Below are 18,227 nucleotides of genomic sequence, written 5' to 3' on the forward strand. Positions count from 1 at the left end.
GGTAAAAGCATTTTGGATAAAAATATGGCGGATTATGCAAAATGTTCTTAAAAAAAAGGATGAAGTTTAACCCTCAGTTATTCTTGTTAGGTATAATTACTGATTGTACAGTTACAGAGACTAACAGATTTTGCATTTAATAACGGCAGCAAGACTGTTGGTGGTGCAATACTGGAAGAAGGAAGATTTGCCTACTATTCAAGAATGGACCTTAAAAGTAACAAACCTAGCAGAGATGGCTAAAATATCAGCATATCTCAAGGATCACTCAAATGAGAAATATAAACTGGAGTGGAGAAGATGGATTGACTATACTCAAAATAAATATGGGACTAGGAAATTCCAGATAGTTTATGACTGAAGAAACAAGGAATGATATAATCTGTTTAAAGTTAGCCTAGCAAAGAAGAGTTAAAGCTCAAATGAAAGATTAACTTTCTTTAAGTTTATTTTAGAACATCTTTGTTAAAGATTTATACCCTGTATTGGTTCTGGGAAGTTGTGGGGGGGGGGAAGGTTGGGGGGGTTCGGGTGGGGAGGGCAGGGGGGGAGGTAAACATTTGTAAAAGTTTTTTTTCTAAAATTTTCAATTAAAAAAAAAGAATAGGGAAACTTACGTGGGTTCACATAAACATTTCCCCATCCCCCATAGAAGCCCCCCCCCAAAAAAAAACCTATGCTCTGTAGCAAGCCTGATTCTTTGTCAAATGAAGGCGATTTAATAGAAGAAGAAATATCATAATTTAAATTCTCCCAGTTCAGGGCAGTGACACAGGCCCATGATACTCTGTTTCCCCCAAAATAAGATCTCCCCGGATAATAAGCCCAAAGGGGCTTTTGCACTAAAATAAGCCCTCCCCTGAAAATAAGCCTTCCCTGAAAATAAGCCCTCCCCCAAAATATTGCAACACAGCAGCAGCCGTGAGGTGACCACACTCGCCACCTCCTACACCTCAAAAATAATAAGATAAGACCTCCCCAAAAATAAGGCCAAGTGTTTATTTTGGGGGTCAAAAGAAAATAAGACCGTCTTAATTTCAGGGAAACACGGTATTATAGAAATTTTTCATCTGTCTAAAATATTGCAAGGTGATGGGGAGGTTGTGGCACATTACACACCCAGTCTATTCACTGCTTCTGCTGTCTAGGAAATGAAACACCAATTGTTCTTAAAATCTCAGTGGTATTTTGTCAATATTTTTTATTGCAGCAAAGCAAATATAAATATTTTATGGTAAACCGAGGGCCCAAAATAAACAGTTTAGTAAATAGATATTACATTACAAGGAAGGAGCAAAAAAAAGGCATCTGTAGAAAAATGTTTGCCATGTAATTATTTTTCCTAGTTTACATTCATTCGCAACATGCCTCTCTCCCTCTCTCTCTCTCTCCCTCTCTCTCCACCGTTTTTTGCTTGTTCTAAATCTTCTTCCTTGTTGCTATTATTAAAACCTTTAAAAGGTGCCAAATCTTAAATGAGGAAAAAAAATGATTTGCTAGAAATTATTCATATCACAGTGAGCCTCTACTAAACCTGGCAGGGGTGCAATATTTTCGGTGAAATTAACATAAAATATACAACTGCAAATTATCCAGGAAATAGCTATGTTCTTTACAACACGCATTTACATTCAAGGGAGAAGGAGAGAGAGAGAGGAGGGGTCGAGAAAGAGAAATGTTTCACTTATGTTTTTCACCCCCCCACCCAACACAGAGTTGCAAATAGATTTTTTTCCCCCCTACGAGTTGCAGAAGGGAAATGAGCAGCCTTCCATAAGGAATACTGGCCTTTAAGGATGATGTTGAAAAATAACATGGCTGAGCAAAAAGAAAAAAGAAAAGAGGAAGGGGGGATATCAGTCCAAAGAGAGTTACTAGTGACCACAATCAACAGAGGACAATTTTAAGTGATTTAGTCCTCCTCCCCTCTCCTCCTGCACACCAAACACTTTTTTCTTTCTTCCGATTTTCTTCCCCCCACCAAAAAAGGTAGTGCTATGTAAAATGCAAATCTCGCTGTAAATATTTCATTAAATTGTTGCATGCATCCCAAAAGCTATAGGTCTTAATTGAGAGGAGGTTATGTTTCCAGTCAATATATGGAAATGGAAAATGCTAATTCATGTTTTTCTACTTATGAAAAACCCTAGAGGACGGCAAAACCGCAAATGCACTCAACTTTAATATTATAAATATAATTTGCCTCTCTCTTTGTATTCCCCAGTGTGCTGGCTTTTATCTCCCAATGGCTGGAAGACGGTTTTTTTGCACAGACACTTTTACATCATCTGTACAGGAAGTCAAACCTTCAAGCCTTTGCCAGTTTGGCAGTGAAGCCAGCGGCTAAGTAATATTGAAAACAGGAACTGAAATAAAATCTCTTTCGCGCAGGAAAAACAAGCCATGAATGAATTCTGAGCACGGTCCAGACATGGAGGGAGGGGGAGAGAAATGAATGCAACTCTGGGAGCCAACTCTGGCTACGGGTCTTCTCCTTGCAATTAGCAAAGTGAGTAGACATGGCAGTCTGTCCTAACAAAAGGAAAACAATTAACCTTCTTGGCGTCCTCTCCATCCGGGAAGTTCAGAGCTACTCAAGATGCAGCCATCGTGGAAACCATGGGTTTTACTTAGAAGTCACCAGTGGTGGGATTCAAATAATTTTAACAACCGGTTCGTCCAGGATCAGGCTGGCTGTCGTTGGAGGCGTGGCCCCATCCTTGTCCTCCAGATCAACCACTCATGTGGGATGGTCCTCCTGCAACAGCCAACCGGACCCTGGGCAAACTGGTTTATTAAATTACGCCAATGGAGAAATGGGCAATGGAAGGGCTGGCACGAGGGGAGCAATAGCAATAACAATAACAATAGTTAGACTTATATACCGCTTCATAGGGCTTTCAGCCCTCTCTAAGCGGTTTACAGAATCAGCATATTGCTTCCAACAACAATCCGGGTCCTCATTTTACCCACCTCGGAAGGATGGAAGGCTGAATCAACCTTGAGCCTGGTGAGATTTGAACAGCCAAACTGCTGAACTGCAGTCAGCTGAAGTAGCATGCAGTGCTGCATTTATAGCAATAGCAATAGCAATAGCAGTTAGACTTATATACCGCTTCATAGGGTTTTCAGCCCTCTCTAAGCGGTTTACAGAATCAGCATATTGCCCCCAACAACAATCCGGGTCCTCATTTTACCCACCTCGGAAGGATGGAAGGCTGAGTCAACCCTGAGCCGGTGAGATTTGAACAGCCGAACTGCAGAACTGCAGTCAGCTGAAGTAGCATGCAGTGCTGCATTTAACCACTGTGCCACCTCGGCTCTACTGCAGGAGGAGCAGGGAGAAGAAACAGGGAAATCGGCCTTCTCCTTCCCTCATACTGGCCCATCCATTGCCCATTTCTCCATTGCAACCCAGCGCCCAGGATCCACTTTGATAGCGGGGTGGGGTGGGAAATTTAACCACTGGTTTGCTTGAACCGGTGCAAGCCGTCTGAATCCCACAACTGGAAGCCATTTAGCACACAGTCACACATCAATACAAAAAGGATGATGAGACTCTAGAAAAGGCTCAGAGAAGAACAACAAAGATTTTTCAAAAATAAACTGGACAACCCTTTGGTAGGGATGGGATAAGGTCTCCTGTCTTAAGAGTCAGCCATTGCAGGCTAACTCTGCCCACTGCCAGCAGTTCAATCCTTGACTCAGCCTTCCATCCTTCTGAAGTCGGTAAAATGAGGGCTTAGATTGTTGGGGACAATAGGCTGACTCTGCAAACTGCTTAGAGAGGGCTGTAAAGTACTACAAAATGGCATATAAGTCTAAGTGCTACTACTAAGTCAATAAAGGTAAACGTTTCCCTATCAGTCCTGTCTGGCTCTAGGGCATGAAGTTCATCTCCATTTCTTAACCAAGAGAGCCAGCACTGTCCGAAGACAATTTCCGTGGTCACGTAGCCAGCATGGCTATATAGCAAAGACACACAGAAGGCTGTTCCCTTCCCAGTGAGATGGTACCTATTTATCTATTTGCATTTGCAACAGTGATGGTATTCCGCTGGTTTCTTACAGGTTCGGGTGAACCAATAGCGGCGGCGGCTGGAGGCTCCACCCACCACCACCCCGACGTAATGGGTGGCCTTCTGCGCCTGTGAGCCCGCACACATTTGCAAACCGGTAGCGAAGGCAAGTGAATCCCACCACTGATTTGCATGCTTTCAAACTGCTAGATGGGCAGGAGCTGGAGCAAGGAACGGGAGCTCGCCCTGTTGCGAAGTGTTCAGGTTCCGAACCTGGACGGCCAGCTTTCCAACTGACAAGCTCAGTGTCTTTAACTAATGAGCCACTGTGCTCCCTGCCAATTAAATACCCAAACGTTTATAAATACAAAAGCAGGCGTTGTGTTGGATGTTCAAGATGGCCAAAGGGTAAGTATATTTTTATTAGAGACTGTAAAAGAACTCCATTAAAACATTGTCCCAGGAATGATTGGGGTTTGTGGATTGGAAGGAGTGCCATGTTTTCCTGTTTGCTCAACTTACTGACTTCAAGGAAGGAGGGTGGAGGGAATAAGAATAACAGTGACATACACTGTAGCACGAAGAGGATGCTGAAATAAAGATTCTACCCCCAGGCTTTTCCCAGGCTTAAAAGGCAGCAAAGGTGCCCAAAGGTATATTTTTCCCTTCCAACCAGGTGGATGTTTTCTTTAGAAAAAGTAAGCAACCGATGGGAAGATTTAATGTTTTTAACCTATTTCAAAGCTCGATCAAAAGGGCCTTTCGTCTCGCACTTTAATTTCGAATGCTGTTTTGCTAACTATCAGCCTGGACTTCTGACAAGAGCGTTCCTGAAGCGGTCTCAGGGGAAAGAGGAGGAGGAGGAGGAGGAAGAGAAGGGAGGGAAGAAAGAAAGAAGGAGAAGGGGGGAAAAAAATGACCGAACGAGACAGAGCCAGAGGTGGGGGTGGGTGGGGGGGAGTTCCATAACTTCTTTTGGCTTTCGTCCTGTCTACATATTATCCCCAAAGGAACAAAGCTCTGAAAAAGCAGATCTCCACCCCTGCATTTGGACATGCCTGGAGATTACATGACCCCTGAGAAAATAAAACGACAATTCCAAGTGTTTGCACACAAAAAAAAAAAATTAAAAAAAGAAACAGTCAAGAACAACAGGCCTCTTTATTTTATGAGAAAATAAAACTTCCACAAATGCTTTCGGCTCCTCTTGGGCCAAAGAACCTGGAGGCAATTATTTTATTGGGATCTCATTTTAAAGGAGAGAATTGGACGAAGAGGAGGGAGTCAACTAGCAGAGAATGCTGGTATTTTGCTACCAAAGGTCACTCAACCAACTTGTGTGCTCTAAACTTTGAAAACGGGAAAGTTTCTTCTGCATGACTAGGACTTCAACCTAGAGATAAGGAGAAATTTTCCAACAGGGAGAAGAACCAACCAATGTAACAAAACCAGGATGATTAGGGGACCTGAGGCTAAAACATATGTTGAATGGTTGCAGGAACTGGGCATGGCTAGTCTAGTGAAGAGAAGGACCAGGGGAGACATGATAGCAGTCTTCCAAAATTTGAGGGGCTGCCACAGAGAGGAGTTAGGGGGTCAAGCTATTTTCCAAAGCACCTGAAGATCAGACAAGGAATAACGGATGGAAACTGAGCAAGGAGAGATTCAACCTGGAAATAAGGAGGAACTTTCTGACAGTGAGAACAATCAACCCATGGAACAGAAGTTGCCTTCAGAGGTTGTGGGAGCTTCATCACTGGAAGCTTTCAAGAAGAGACTAGACTGCCATTTGTCAGAAATGGTGTAGGGTCTCCTGCTTGGTCAGGGGGTTGGACTAGATGACCTACAAGGTAACTTCCAACTTGGTTATTCTGTATGGTATGGTTACTAGCAAAGGGCACCCAGTGAGGTTTTTCCAGTAGGAAATATTTAAATTCCAAAGTCTGTTCCAAAGGAATAAAGTTCCTACTCTCATTGGATTTATAGACGGGACAAGGTTGAAGTCTTTGACTGAGGACCACAACAACGTTTCCACTGTTAAGCAAGACAGCGATAAGTTTTGCCCCCATTTCAAGATCTTTCTTGCCACCGTCGTTAAGCGAACTGCCGCAGTTATTACACGAGTGACATGGTTGTTCAGTGAATCTGACTCGCCCATGGATGCTGATGGACATTTTCAACCATCCACGTCATGGATATCCCAAAGGTTCCATGACCTCCTTCGTCTTTCCTTGAAGCATTTTCAGGGGGGGGGGGGGAGACCAAGAAAGACCAGTTGCATTTTGAAAAAGCACCTCTGGGATTGTGGGAAGCTTGCAAAATGACCCTGGGACCAGAGGTGGGCTGCTGGGTGTTTGCAGAGGTTCAGGAGAACCTCTAGCTAAGATTCCATGCAATTCAGAGAACCCCCAAATCCCACTCCTGGCTGGCCTCGCCCACCCCACCCCTCCCAGGAGTCCCCACGCGGCCCCTTTTGGATGCAGGTAAGCTCAGGGAGGGTGAAAAATAGGCCTACTGAAAGTTCTGGAAGAATGGAAACAGGTGCATTTCTGGCCTCCAGGGGGCCTCCGGAGCCTGGGGAGGCCATTTTAGCTCTTCCGGAGACTCGAGGAAAGCCTCTGGAGCCCAGATAAGGCAAAAATACCCCCCCTCGCCGTGATGCAGGAGGCCGACAAGGCCACACCCATTATGGCCACACCCACCCAGCAAACCAGGCAGAGAACCCCTTGCTAAACTTTTTGAAGCCCAGCCCTGCCTGGGACAGTGCAACTCTTAAAAACGAAACCGATGCCACTTGCCAGAATGTCGATCACATGGCCACAGGAATGCCGCAGTGGTTGTAAGTGTGAAAAACGCTTCCAAGTCACTTGTTTTCAGTGCCGTTGTAACTTTGAACGGTCACTACATGAATGTGTATAAGTCAAGGACTATTTGTATTCGCTTTGAATCGCTGGTTGATGCTTAGCATTTTTCCCAGATTCGGGTTATCGTCAGGTGCGTAAAAAGTTGGGCTTTTTTTCAATATTAAAAAAAAATGCACAAAGATAAGCTGGTCTTTGACTTATAACCAACGATGAGCCCAGGATTTTGGTTGCTAAGTGAGATGTTAGTTAAGGGAGGCTTGCCCCACTTTACAACTTCTCTTGCCACGTTTAAGTGAATCTTTGTGGTTGTTAAATGAGTGACATGGCTGTTAAGTGAATCTGGCTTCCTCCCCCCCCCCCCCCGCAAAAGGGGATCACTTGACCCCGAGATACTGCGACCGTCATAAATATGAGGCGGTTGTCCAGCATCTGAATTTAAATCCCGTGACCACGGGGATGCTGCAATGGTCGTAAGTGTAGGAAATGGTCAGAAGAAGTCACTTGGTTCAGTGCCGTTGTAACTTTGAACTAAACAAATGGTTACAAGTCAAGGACTACTTGTAGCATCATTAAGATTTCTGGCCAGAAGTCCGAAACCAGCACCCTGAAGTGCACCAATCGGGGACTAAGAGCTCCGAGTGGACGATGAAATGAAACCTGGAAAATCTGCAAGCGTTTCAGACAGTGACAAGTGATATTAATGTCTCCCTCTTTGACTCAATAAATCAAAACAGATTTAGAGGAACTATTAAGACTCATGTCAAGAATCCACACTTCACTTTAATAACTCCCTATTAACATATTTAACTGCTGGGCTGTATATTTTAAACATTTCTTACTATTGGGTATATGAGTAATTAGCGGCTTTTAAGAAATGCATTAATAATCAGAGAGGCGTGGAGGGGAATACAGAATAGAGAATAACTGAGTTGGAAGGGAGCAGGGAGGTCATCTAGCCCAACCCCCTGCTCAGGCAGGAAACCCTATACCATTCCGGACAAATGGTTGTCCAATCTCTTCTTTAACACCTCCAGTTATGGAGCCTCCACAACTTCTGGAGGCAAATTGTTCCTCTGATGAATTGTTCTCACTGTCAGGAAATTCCACCTTGGTTCCAGCTTGCTTCTCTCCTTGATTAGTTTCCATCCATTGCTTCTTGTCTTGCCCTCAGGTGCTTTGGAGAATAGCTTGACTCCCTCTTCTTTGTGGCAACCCCTGAGATATTGGAAGACTGCTATCATATCTCCCTGGTCCTTCTTTTCATTAAACTAGACATACCCAGTTCCTGCAACCGTTCTTCATATGTTTTAGCCTTCGATCCCCTAATCATCTTCATTGCTCTTCTCTGCACTCTTTCTAGAGTCTCCACATCTTTTCTACATCGTGGCGACCAAAACTGAACGCAGTATTCCAAGTGTGGCCTTACCAAGGCATTATAAAGTGGTATTAACACTTTACGGGATCTTGATTCCTTCATTTAGAGGAACGTTCACTTTTTTTTTTTAAAGGAGGGGATAAGATTGTTGAACAATGCTGAGCACTCAAATGCATTGTAAGTTTGGGGAAGAATCTGGCAGGAGAGCATGGAGAGGATATTAAAAGGGCAACAATCTGCATTAACAAAGAACAAGAGAATTCCCGTCTCTGGTTTACAGGGTGCACAAACTACAACCCCATGGAGACATGGATGTGTCCCCAAAGGTCCTGTGGGATAATTAAGACTAACCAGACCCTGTTTAGCTTTCTCAGCTAGAGAAAGTCCTCTCTGCCATCTAGTTAAGTTGCCGTCCAAGCGCTGTTCCCACAGTTGCTGCTGAATTTGTAACTTTTAATATAACCGAAGGGGGGAAATTAATAAATGGGTGGTTCTAATCATATTCTTTCAGTGTTAAGTAATTTCATTTCATTTTAATTAAGCTTACATTTCAGTTCAACCCAATTCCATTTTTTTGTCCTGATTTTGCCCACTTTGGGGAAATACATCTTTGGAAGGCCAAGGGTATATCTTAACCCAAAACCATTTGAAGGTCCTGGGTGGATATGTGAGCCTGGGAAGCCAGGTTGAGGGGACATAATGTTGGGCAATAGCAGTGGTGGGATTCAGCCAGTCCGCACCTATTCGGGAGAACCGGTTGTTAACTTTCTAAGCAATTCGGAGAACCGGTTGTTGGAAGAAATCTTTTGTTTTTTTCCCACTTTACTGGGCTAATCCTGTAAGGAAGGCAGGAAGGAAACATTCTGGTGTTGTTTCTAGCTTAATCTTTATTGCCCTGCTTACAGAAACTGCCTCTCCAGTTAACCCTTAGTACATTGTAACAGGTAAGGCGAAGTGCCCATTGGCCAGAGTGATGTTGAGTTGGTCATGCCCACCCAGTCACATGACCACTGAGCCACACCTACCCAGCTTGTCATTAGGGCAGAGAACTGATTGTTTATTTGAATCCTATCACTGGACAATAGGAATGATGGAAGACTTAGCTAGCATGGGAAAGAGTTAGCTGGTATGGGAAAGACTTAGTTGGCATGGGAAAAACTTAACTGGCATGGGAAAGGTTTACAAGTCTTTTTTTTTCAAATCTGCCTTTAAGGAAACCAGAACTGAAACTTATATGCCAACTTATACCAAGCTCCCGTTGAATAACTGTTTCAACTTCTAATTCTAGCTTAACACCAGGATGAAATATTACTGGGAAACTTCTTAAATTATCTCCCATTGACACTGTCAGATCTTCCCCAGTCCCCAGATCAGGATCCCTCAGGGCAAGAAGAGAAATTCCAAGGTAGACTATATGCCTAACTCTGCATTGTGAGAATCCAGCCAACTGTGGCTTATCCAACAAGCCAGGATTAATTCAACCATAAGGCTGTTCACCTGTTACACTGTTACCTTCCCACCAAAGGTGGTCCTATTTTTCTACTTGCATTTTTATGTGCTTTCAAACTGCTAGGTTGGCAGAAGCTGGGGCAAGTAGCGGGAGCTCACTCCATTACGCGGCGCTAGGGATTTGAACCGCCGAACTGCCAACCTTTCTGATTGACAAGCTCAGCATCTTAGCCACTGAGCCACTGCATCCCAACCAATTCAACCACAGTTTAATTCAAAACATGGGAGCCCAGTCTTCAAAAGCATGCTGCCTACCACTCTGAGAAGTTTGAAAGGCAGTGGGAGGAAAAAAAAGATGTGGGAGGGTTGCTTTCACATGCGAATCACATTCTGTGTTTCCTACCTGTAATAGCATTTTTGCTAATCCTCCTCTCCAGTAAGATGGGGGTTGGAAAAGAGTGGAAGACCTCACCATGGGGAACAGGAACTGCACCTATAAGAGACAGGAGGCAGAGAAACTCAACTCCTCCCCACGTGGCAAGGAGTCTTCATGGATGAATTTGCAACAAAGTCCTGCCATGTGAAGAGAAGGTAGGTGGGATGCCATGGGGTTAGAAGGAGGCCCGTGAAAAATAGCATCACGTATTCCCTTGCCCTCTGCCTTGATCCATCCTGGCCATGGAAAGGAAAGCCCGTGCCCTCACTGTTCAGAGTGAGGAAGGGAGGAAAGTGGATAGAGAGATGGAAGGAAGGGAGACACAGAAATGGATGAAGGTGAACAGAGGGAGGGAGGGAGGGAGGGAGGGAAGGAAGGAAGGAAGGAAGGAAGGAAGGAAAGAAGGAAGGAAGGAAGGAAGGAAGGAAGGAAGGAAGGGGAGAGACAAAGGGAGAAGGAAGATGAGAAAAGAAAGGAAGGAAGGAAGGAAGGAAGGAAGGAAAGTGGATAGAGGTAGGTAGGTAAGTAAGTAAGTAGGAAGGGAGAGAAGGAAGGTGGAGAGAAGGAGGAGATAGAGGGAGGGAGGGATAGAGATGGGTAGAAGATAAAGAGATGGAGAGAGGAGTGAAGAAGGAAGGAAGGAGGGAGGAGACAAAGGGAGAAGGAAGATGAGAAAAGGAAGGAAGGAAAGTGGATGGGGTAGGTAAGAAGGTAGGAAGGGAAGGAAGTGGAGAGAAGGAGGGGATAGAGAGAGGGAGGAGATAGAGATGGAATGAAGGTAGAGAGATAGAGAGTGAATAGATATAGGAAGGGAGAGAGGGAGGGAGGGAGGGAGGGAGGAAGGAAGGGAGAGACAGGGAGAAGGAAAAAAGGAAGGAAGGAAAGTGGATAGAGATAGGTAAGTGGGGAGGGAGGGAGGGGAAAAGTAAGGGAGATGGAGAGAAGGAGGGGATAGAGAGGGGGAGGGGTAGAGATGGAAGGAAGATAGAGAGATGGAGAGAGTAGATAGAGAGTTAATAGATGTAGGGAGAGAGGGGGGGAGAAGGAAGGGAGGGAGGGAGGAAGGAAAGAAGGAAGAAAAGAAGGAAGATTGATCACATTTGCACTGGATCTTTCAAAGTGTTTCAAAACATTGACCCCTTCCCAACAATGAGCTGCCCATTTCCAGCCCTCTAACGTCGATTTAGATAACCACGAGTTCCATTTTCCCCAATCCTTGGATCAACCTTTATGCCATCAAATTGGAAGGCAATAACCCTCAACAAAATCCCTAATAACAAGACTAACTTTGCATACTCCGATCCAAACAAATGCTCTCTGCTGGAATGGGGTGGGGTGGGTGGGGGAATCACCAAGAAGAACTAAAAGGCAAGGAAGCCCCAGAATGTTGATCGTCCTTGTTCTAAATCGGAAGTAACATTAGATGTCTAACTTGCAACTTAACGGGTTCGGTGGCAATCGAAAAAAATCTTCTGCAAAAGACCCTTCCTAATGGGCAGCCTTGGAGTTTCATAGGCCGGTTTAAAGCCTCCCTAAGGCTTGCAGTTCAATTTCCGTTGACCTTTAATTAAAGACAATACACTAAATTGACACCAAGAGATTTAAAACTACAATATAAATTTGGCTCCATAACTAGCATCCGAATATATTTTTTTTTGTTTGCCGCTTCCTCTTGCTTAAATGTAACGATTTAATAAAAGAAAGGTTGTTAATGACATGATAAATCTTGACTCTCCCTCCTTAAAAATGGCTGAGTTTTAAAAAGGCTCCCTACAATGTGTTCCACTAAAAGCAGAGGAAAAACACATTATGGCATTTACTCGGTATCAGGAGCGTCAAACTCGATTTCATCGAGGGCCGCAACAGGGTTGTGTTTGGCCTTGGGGGTGGGTGGGCATGGCCAGCTTGACATCACTGGTGTCAGGGGGGGCACCTGGGATGGCCTGAGTTCTTTGCCAGCGAAAATAAGCTCCTGACCTCCATTTCAGCTGCGACGGCCTCCTGCAACCCTCAGCCAGCAAAAATGGAGCTGGGGAAGGCCACGTGCGGCCTTCCCGAAATTCATTTTCACTGGCAGGGGCCCTGCAGGCCAGTCATTCACTGTTTCCAGAGCAGCCCTGCAGGCCAGATCTACCGTATGTTTCAGACTAGAAGACGCACTGGAGTATAAGACGCACCTTAGTTTTGGGGGAGGAAAATAAGAAAAGAAACATTCTGACTCTGCCTACCCTCATCCATGGTATTCATCTGGCTAGCGTCCTGTCAGTGTGTGAGAGAGTTGAGAAACAAACTGTATTTGCTGTGTGAGCAACAAGGAAGGAGACAGCAAGGAGCCTGGGCGTGGCTTGTTCTGTACTAAAGCTGCCTGCTGTGCTGATATCTGAAACTAAAACCGAAAGTGAAACTTCTCTGCTGAACTACCACTTTGGAAAACCTGCTTTTGGTATTGTTTACTTAATATGTTATATTATATATAAAGAGAAGTTATTGAATCCTGCTGAATCAGTTGCTCGTATGTGTTTTCTGAATGTGATTGCTGCTGCAAACTCTGACACATCCTTGCTGCAAATAGGCTTGCTAAAGCCAGGTCAGCTTCAGCATATTATTGCAGCCTGATTCAGCAGGAGCAGCTGATTGGCCTCCTGGAATACTCCCAATCAGCTGTTCAAGGCAGACCATCGCTGCCTCTGTGCCTTACGGTTTTGGCTACATTCGGTGTATAAGACACATCCAAATTTTCACCCTCTTTTAGAGGAGGAGAAAAGTGTGTCTTATACTCCGGAAAATATGGTAAGCACCCTGCAGGCTGGATCTGGCCCACGGGCCTTGAGTTTGACACCTCTGCTCGATATGGAGATCCAGCTACCGATTTCACAAATTTGCTTTAATTTGGCAGAAAGTGAAGTTCTCCCCCAAGGCTTCCTGATCTTGCTTGGGTGGAACAAGGGAACGTACGTCCCGGGCAAAAACTGCCTGCCTGTAAAAACTCAGCACATCAAGGACATAAGGGTTCTTCCCCTCCAGGACAAGCCTTTTTGTGATGTTTGTGTAATCTCAGATTGATTTACCTAGGAAAATGCTGAAGCACGCATTCTTCTCTGCTATATTGTGAAGTGCTCTAATCCCCGGAGGGTTTGGACCATATGGTTGATGAAAAACCCAAGGCAGATGCAGTGGCTTTTCCTTGGCGTTCTTCGCAGTCACCCGAAGAGAACCGCCCTCGTGGAAATTAAAAGTTGTACGCTGGGCCTTCCTTTCCAAATAGGGTGCACAGGTAGTCCTTGACGTATGGTGGCGTGTTTAGTGACCATTCAGAATTATGACGGACCCCTCCGAAAAGCTACTTAGGACATGGTTTTGAAGTTCCAACGTCAGATACAACACGAATGGAGGTGCATGTACATGTCCCAGGATGTACGTGTCCCCCTAACTATGTAGGACTGATGGGAAGGAAGCTAATCACCAGACTGCAAGAACATTCCTTTGTTAATGACATGATCAATCTTGACTCTCCATCCTTAAGAGAGGCTGAGTTTTAAAAAGGCTTGGCTAGAGTTTTGCGCCGCTGTAAGGAAATAACTATTGCTCACAATAGAATCCCTTATGCTACCAGGCTCAAAACTTTGGGCTTAGAGAACCTGGAACTACGCCACCTACAGTCTGACCTAAGAGTAACACACAAAATCGTCTGCTACAACGTCCTACCTGTCAACGACTACTTCAGCTTCAACCTCAATAACACATGGGCAAACAGTAAGAAACAAACTCAAGGTAAACTGCTCCAAACTCGATGCTCCATTCACTCCGTTGTTACATTCTTAAACCCCCACAGCTTCAACCTTCAACTGTCTACCGTGGACCTCACCCCTTTCCTAATAGGTCCATAAAGGGGGCGTGCATAAGCGCACCAGCATGCCTTCCATCCCTGTCCTACTGTCCCCATTTATTCGTACCCATTTCCTTTGTTCAAGTCCATGTCTATACTTATACCTGTTATCTTGTACAAGTTTGACAAACTATCTAACTAACTAGCTAATTAACATACCAGATAGATAGATAGATAGATAGATAGATAGATAGATAGATAGATAGATAGATAGATAGATAGATAGATAGATAGATAGATACATGTAGATAGATGATAGGTAGGTAGGTAGGTAGGTAGATAGATAGGTAGGTAGGTAGGTAGGTAGGTAGGTAGGTAGGTAGGTAGGCAGGCAGGCAGGCAGGCAGGCAGGCAGTCAGACAGATAGACAGACAGACAGACAGACATGTAGATAGACAATAGGTAGGCAGGTAGGTAGGCAGGTAGGTAGACATGTAGATAGACAATAGATAGATAGAAAGATAGATAGATAGAAAGATAGATGATAGATATAGATGATAGATAGATAGATAGATAGATAGATAGATAGATAGATAGATAGATAGATAGATAGATAGATAGATAGATAGATACATAGATAGATAGACACATATAGATAGACAGACAGACAGACAGACATGTAGATAGATGATAGGTAGGTAGGTAGGTAGGCATGTAGATGATAGATAGATAGATAGATAGATAGATAGATAGATAGATAGATAGATGATAGATAGATAGATAGATAGATAGATAGATAGATAGATAGATAGATAGATAATGTAGATAGATAAATGTTACTAGTTTGGGTAATGAAATGCTTGCAAGAAAACAACCAAGCTCAGGAGCACCAAGCATCCACAATTACATGACCTCATTTTGAGAGCTTAACAACTGGCCTGCATTTATGACCATTTGTAGTGCCCTGTAGTCATGTGACTGCAATTGATGGCAGTTTTGGCGTTTACTTCCAATTTCTGGCAAAACCTGCCCGTAGCTAACAATGGGTTCACTTAATGACTGCAATGTCCATTTAATAACTTAACAACCCTCATAGAAAAGATGAAGTCTGGATATGTGGTCAAATGTGAACCATCGTAACTTATACGAGCCATTTCCAGGCTCAATTGATAAAGCCTCAATTATCTACTTAAACAAGGGCCAAGGCAGCAGATTCCAAGAAAATTTCACCCTGCCTTTATGATTCAAGCTTCCCTTACACACACATGCCTACATAGTGTGCAATCTTTAAGGAGAGTGTGTGTGCCATGTTAATTAGCAGATGTGGATGGATATCCAACCTCCAAGCTAGTCACAGCTCACACACCTGATTACAGAAAAGGTGTTTGATTCCATCGCTTTCTTTTTCCTACCTTTGTATGCAAATATCGAACCACTTGGAAAGGTTTAAAGAGGGCTAATCACCAGCCACCTATGAAAACTGATTTCGGGGGCTGAAAGGAATTTTTAACGGTTAAAAAGGCGCAAAGACAACAGGGCGCTGAGATGACAGCCAATTAGGAATGTATCAGGCAACATGGAAATGTTGACACCATCGCCGCAAAAAATGTCAGCGAGAAGGATGCTTTCCTTATTCAACTATCAAACGAAAGAAGGGTGAGAATAAAATGTTTTGGTTTTTTTTCAGAGGAAGGAGAGGAATAGGAAAAAGGGAAAGGCAGAGGAAGAATGGAAGGGAATGTAAGAGTAGGAAAGAAGGGAGGAATGGGAAGAAGAGGGGAAGAATAAAGGGAAGGAAGGGGAAGGAGAGAAGGGAAAGGAGAGGAGGAAGGAAGGAAGGAGAGAAGAAAGAGAAGAAAGGGGGATAGGAAGGAGGGAGGGAAGGAGGGAGGGAAGCAAGGAGGGAAGCAAGGAGGGAAAGAAGGAGAGAAGAAAAGAGGGAAGGAAGGAGAGAAGGAGAGAAGAAAGGAGGGAAGGAAGGAGGGAATGTAGGAGAGAAGGAAGGGGGAAGGAAGGAGGAAAGCTAGGGGGGAAAGAAGGAGGAAAGGAAGGGGGAAAGGAAGGAGAAAAGGAGAAAAGAAAGGAGGGAAGGAAGGAGGGAAGGAGAGAAGGAGGGAAGGGGAAGGAGGGAGGGAAGGAAGGGGAGTAGGAGAGAAGAAACGAGGGAAGGAAAGAGGGAGGGAAGAAGAAGTAGGACCGTTGTAAGATAAGATGGATCTATAGGATGTTAAAAAAGCAATCTTCAAGTATATTGTCAACAGTAGGGAAAAATTGTTATAAATACATATTATCAATAACAGTTATGAGATCATATAATTGTGAATGTATATATGAAATTGATAAAATTAAAATAATAATAATTTTTTTAAAAAGCGAAGAAAAAAAATTTTTTTTTTCATTAAAAAAGTGACTGACTATATGACGGAAAATTATGCTTTACTCCCAGGGTCGTCAGGGAACAAAGCAATGTAGCGTTTGGTCAAATGCGCTCCATTAGAAATGATGAAAACACGTACAGAGAGAGAGAGCCAAGAAAAAGGGATACCAATATTTTACAAAATCAACTTTGTCCTAGAAGGGCTGCACCAAAAAAGAAAGGAATAGAAAGCCTGCTCCTAAATAATAATAATAAATGATTTGTATCCCAATATATTGTTTTTTTTAATAAATAACTCAAGGTGGTGAACATATCCGAAACAACATCCTTCTTCCAGTTTCCCTACAACAAGAACCCAGGTGAGGTGGGTTGAGTTGAGAGAAAGTGACTGCATCTAGTCACCCAGCCAGCTTTCATGGCTAAGGTGGGACTAGAACTCCCAGCCCAAAGTCACCCTGCCAGCTTTCATGGCTAAGGTGGGGTTTGAACTCAGTTTCCTTGTGATTGGCCCTAAGTCACCCAATTGGCTTTCATGCTAAGGTGGGACTAGAATTCCCAGACTCCTGGAGACTGACCTGAAGTCACCCAGCTGGCTTTCATGGCTAAGGTGGGGCTACAACTCCCAGCCCAAAGTCACCCTGCCAGCTATCATGGCTAAGGTGGGGTTTGAGCTCAGTTTCCTTGTGATTGGCCCTAAGTCACCCAGTTGGCTTTCATGGCTAAGGCGGGACTAGAACTCCCAGTCTCCTGGTGATTGGCTCAAGTCACTCAGCTGGTTTTCATGCTTAAAGTGGAACTAAAATCAAGAACTTTGTTTTTTAAGTGCCTCATCCTGAGTTACAGTGGTTAATCACGGATAAACAACAGCTTTCAAGAATGATCTCTCTTCACTCAAAAAATATTAATCTAATGTTCTCATCCAATATCCTTTTAAAAGGGGGGGGTGGATGAAAAGGTGAACAGTTGGTGAACCTCCTGAAATACTTGAGACCTCGTTTAATGCTAGCTCTCCTCTCAAAGCTTGTCAACTCGAAAGTCAAATCAGAAAAGTGTTTCTTGTTCCCTCAACCGCTGCAATTTCCTGGTGCAAAAGAATTCCCACCTAAAAATCCTGGATTGGATAATGAATACATCAAGAAGCAAGCCTATTTGTTATTCACAGCCAATTAGCAGGTCTGCTTATTCAAAACAGAGACGGATTTCAAAAGGGGAAACACAGTTTCATTCAATTCTTTCCCTAGACTTTTCCTTTGATCATTTCCATTATCTCAGGATTGGTTGGTCGGTTTGTTTTTAAACCAATCCACCCCAACCCCAGTCAAATTTACTGCCAGGATGCAAAGAATTGGGTTAAGACCGTAGAATAGGATGTTTTCAGTGGGCGTGGCAATTTGCAATATTGTCAATATCAGTATAGGCCTTCCACTTTCTGTAACTAACAGGAACCTTTGCATCTGTCTATCTGTCTGCCTGCCCATAAATCAGGGGTCAGCAAGCCGAGCCTCTGGAGCTGCATGTGGCTCTTTCAACCCTCTGCTGCAGCTCCCTCTCGTCAGTCGGCACACATTTTTGAGGGGAACTTCCAGTTAGGTGGGGGAAGCCCAGAGCGCCAGGAGGAGACTCTGTGGCAAGGAGCAGATTTTCCAGTCAGCTCCACAACTGATAGGGCTTTAGGACAGGTAGAGGAAAAAGGATGCCGTGCTAGGAGGAGATTTTATGGTGGGGAAACCAGTCCTGCGGTTGGCTCCAGAATTGAACGTGGGAATTCCAGTTAGGTCCTTTGTGGCTCTTTGAGTGTTTAAGGTTGCCGACCCCTGCCATAGATAGAAGATAGATAGATAGATAGATAGATAGATAGATAGATAGATAGATAGATAGATAG

General features: G+C 44.0%; 1 protein-coding gene across 2 annotated transcripts in view; it reads right to left on the bottom strand.

Moving 5' to 3' along the window:
* The window catches only part of ZNF423 (zinc finger protein 423), a 316,344-nt gene that overhangs the window by 123,925 nt on the left and 174,192 nt on the right, over window positions 1-18,227 (bottom strand). Inside the window, exon 6 of one of the 2 annotated variants that reach the window (XM_032231463.1) lies at window positions 10,110-10,199. The exons of the other annotated variant lie outside the window; for it this stretch is intronic. Coding sequence (XP_032087354.1) covers window positions 10,110-10,199 — 90 coding nt within the window. The remainder of the gene's footprint in view (window positions 1-10,109; window positions 10,200-18,227) is intronic. 2 annotated transcript variants of the gene reach the window in all.

Source organism: Thamnophis elegans, chromosome 14, assembly GCF_009769535.1.
Source record: "Thamnophis elegans isolate rThaEle1 chromosome 14, rThaEle1.pri, whole genome shotgun sequence".
Taxonomy (NCBI): Eukaryota; Metazoa; Chordata; class Lepidosauria; order Squamata; family Colubridae; genus Thamnophis; species Thamnophis elegans.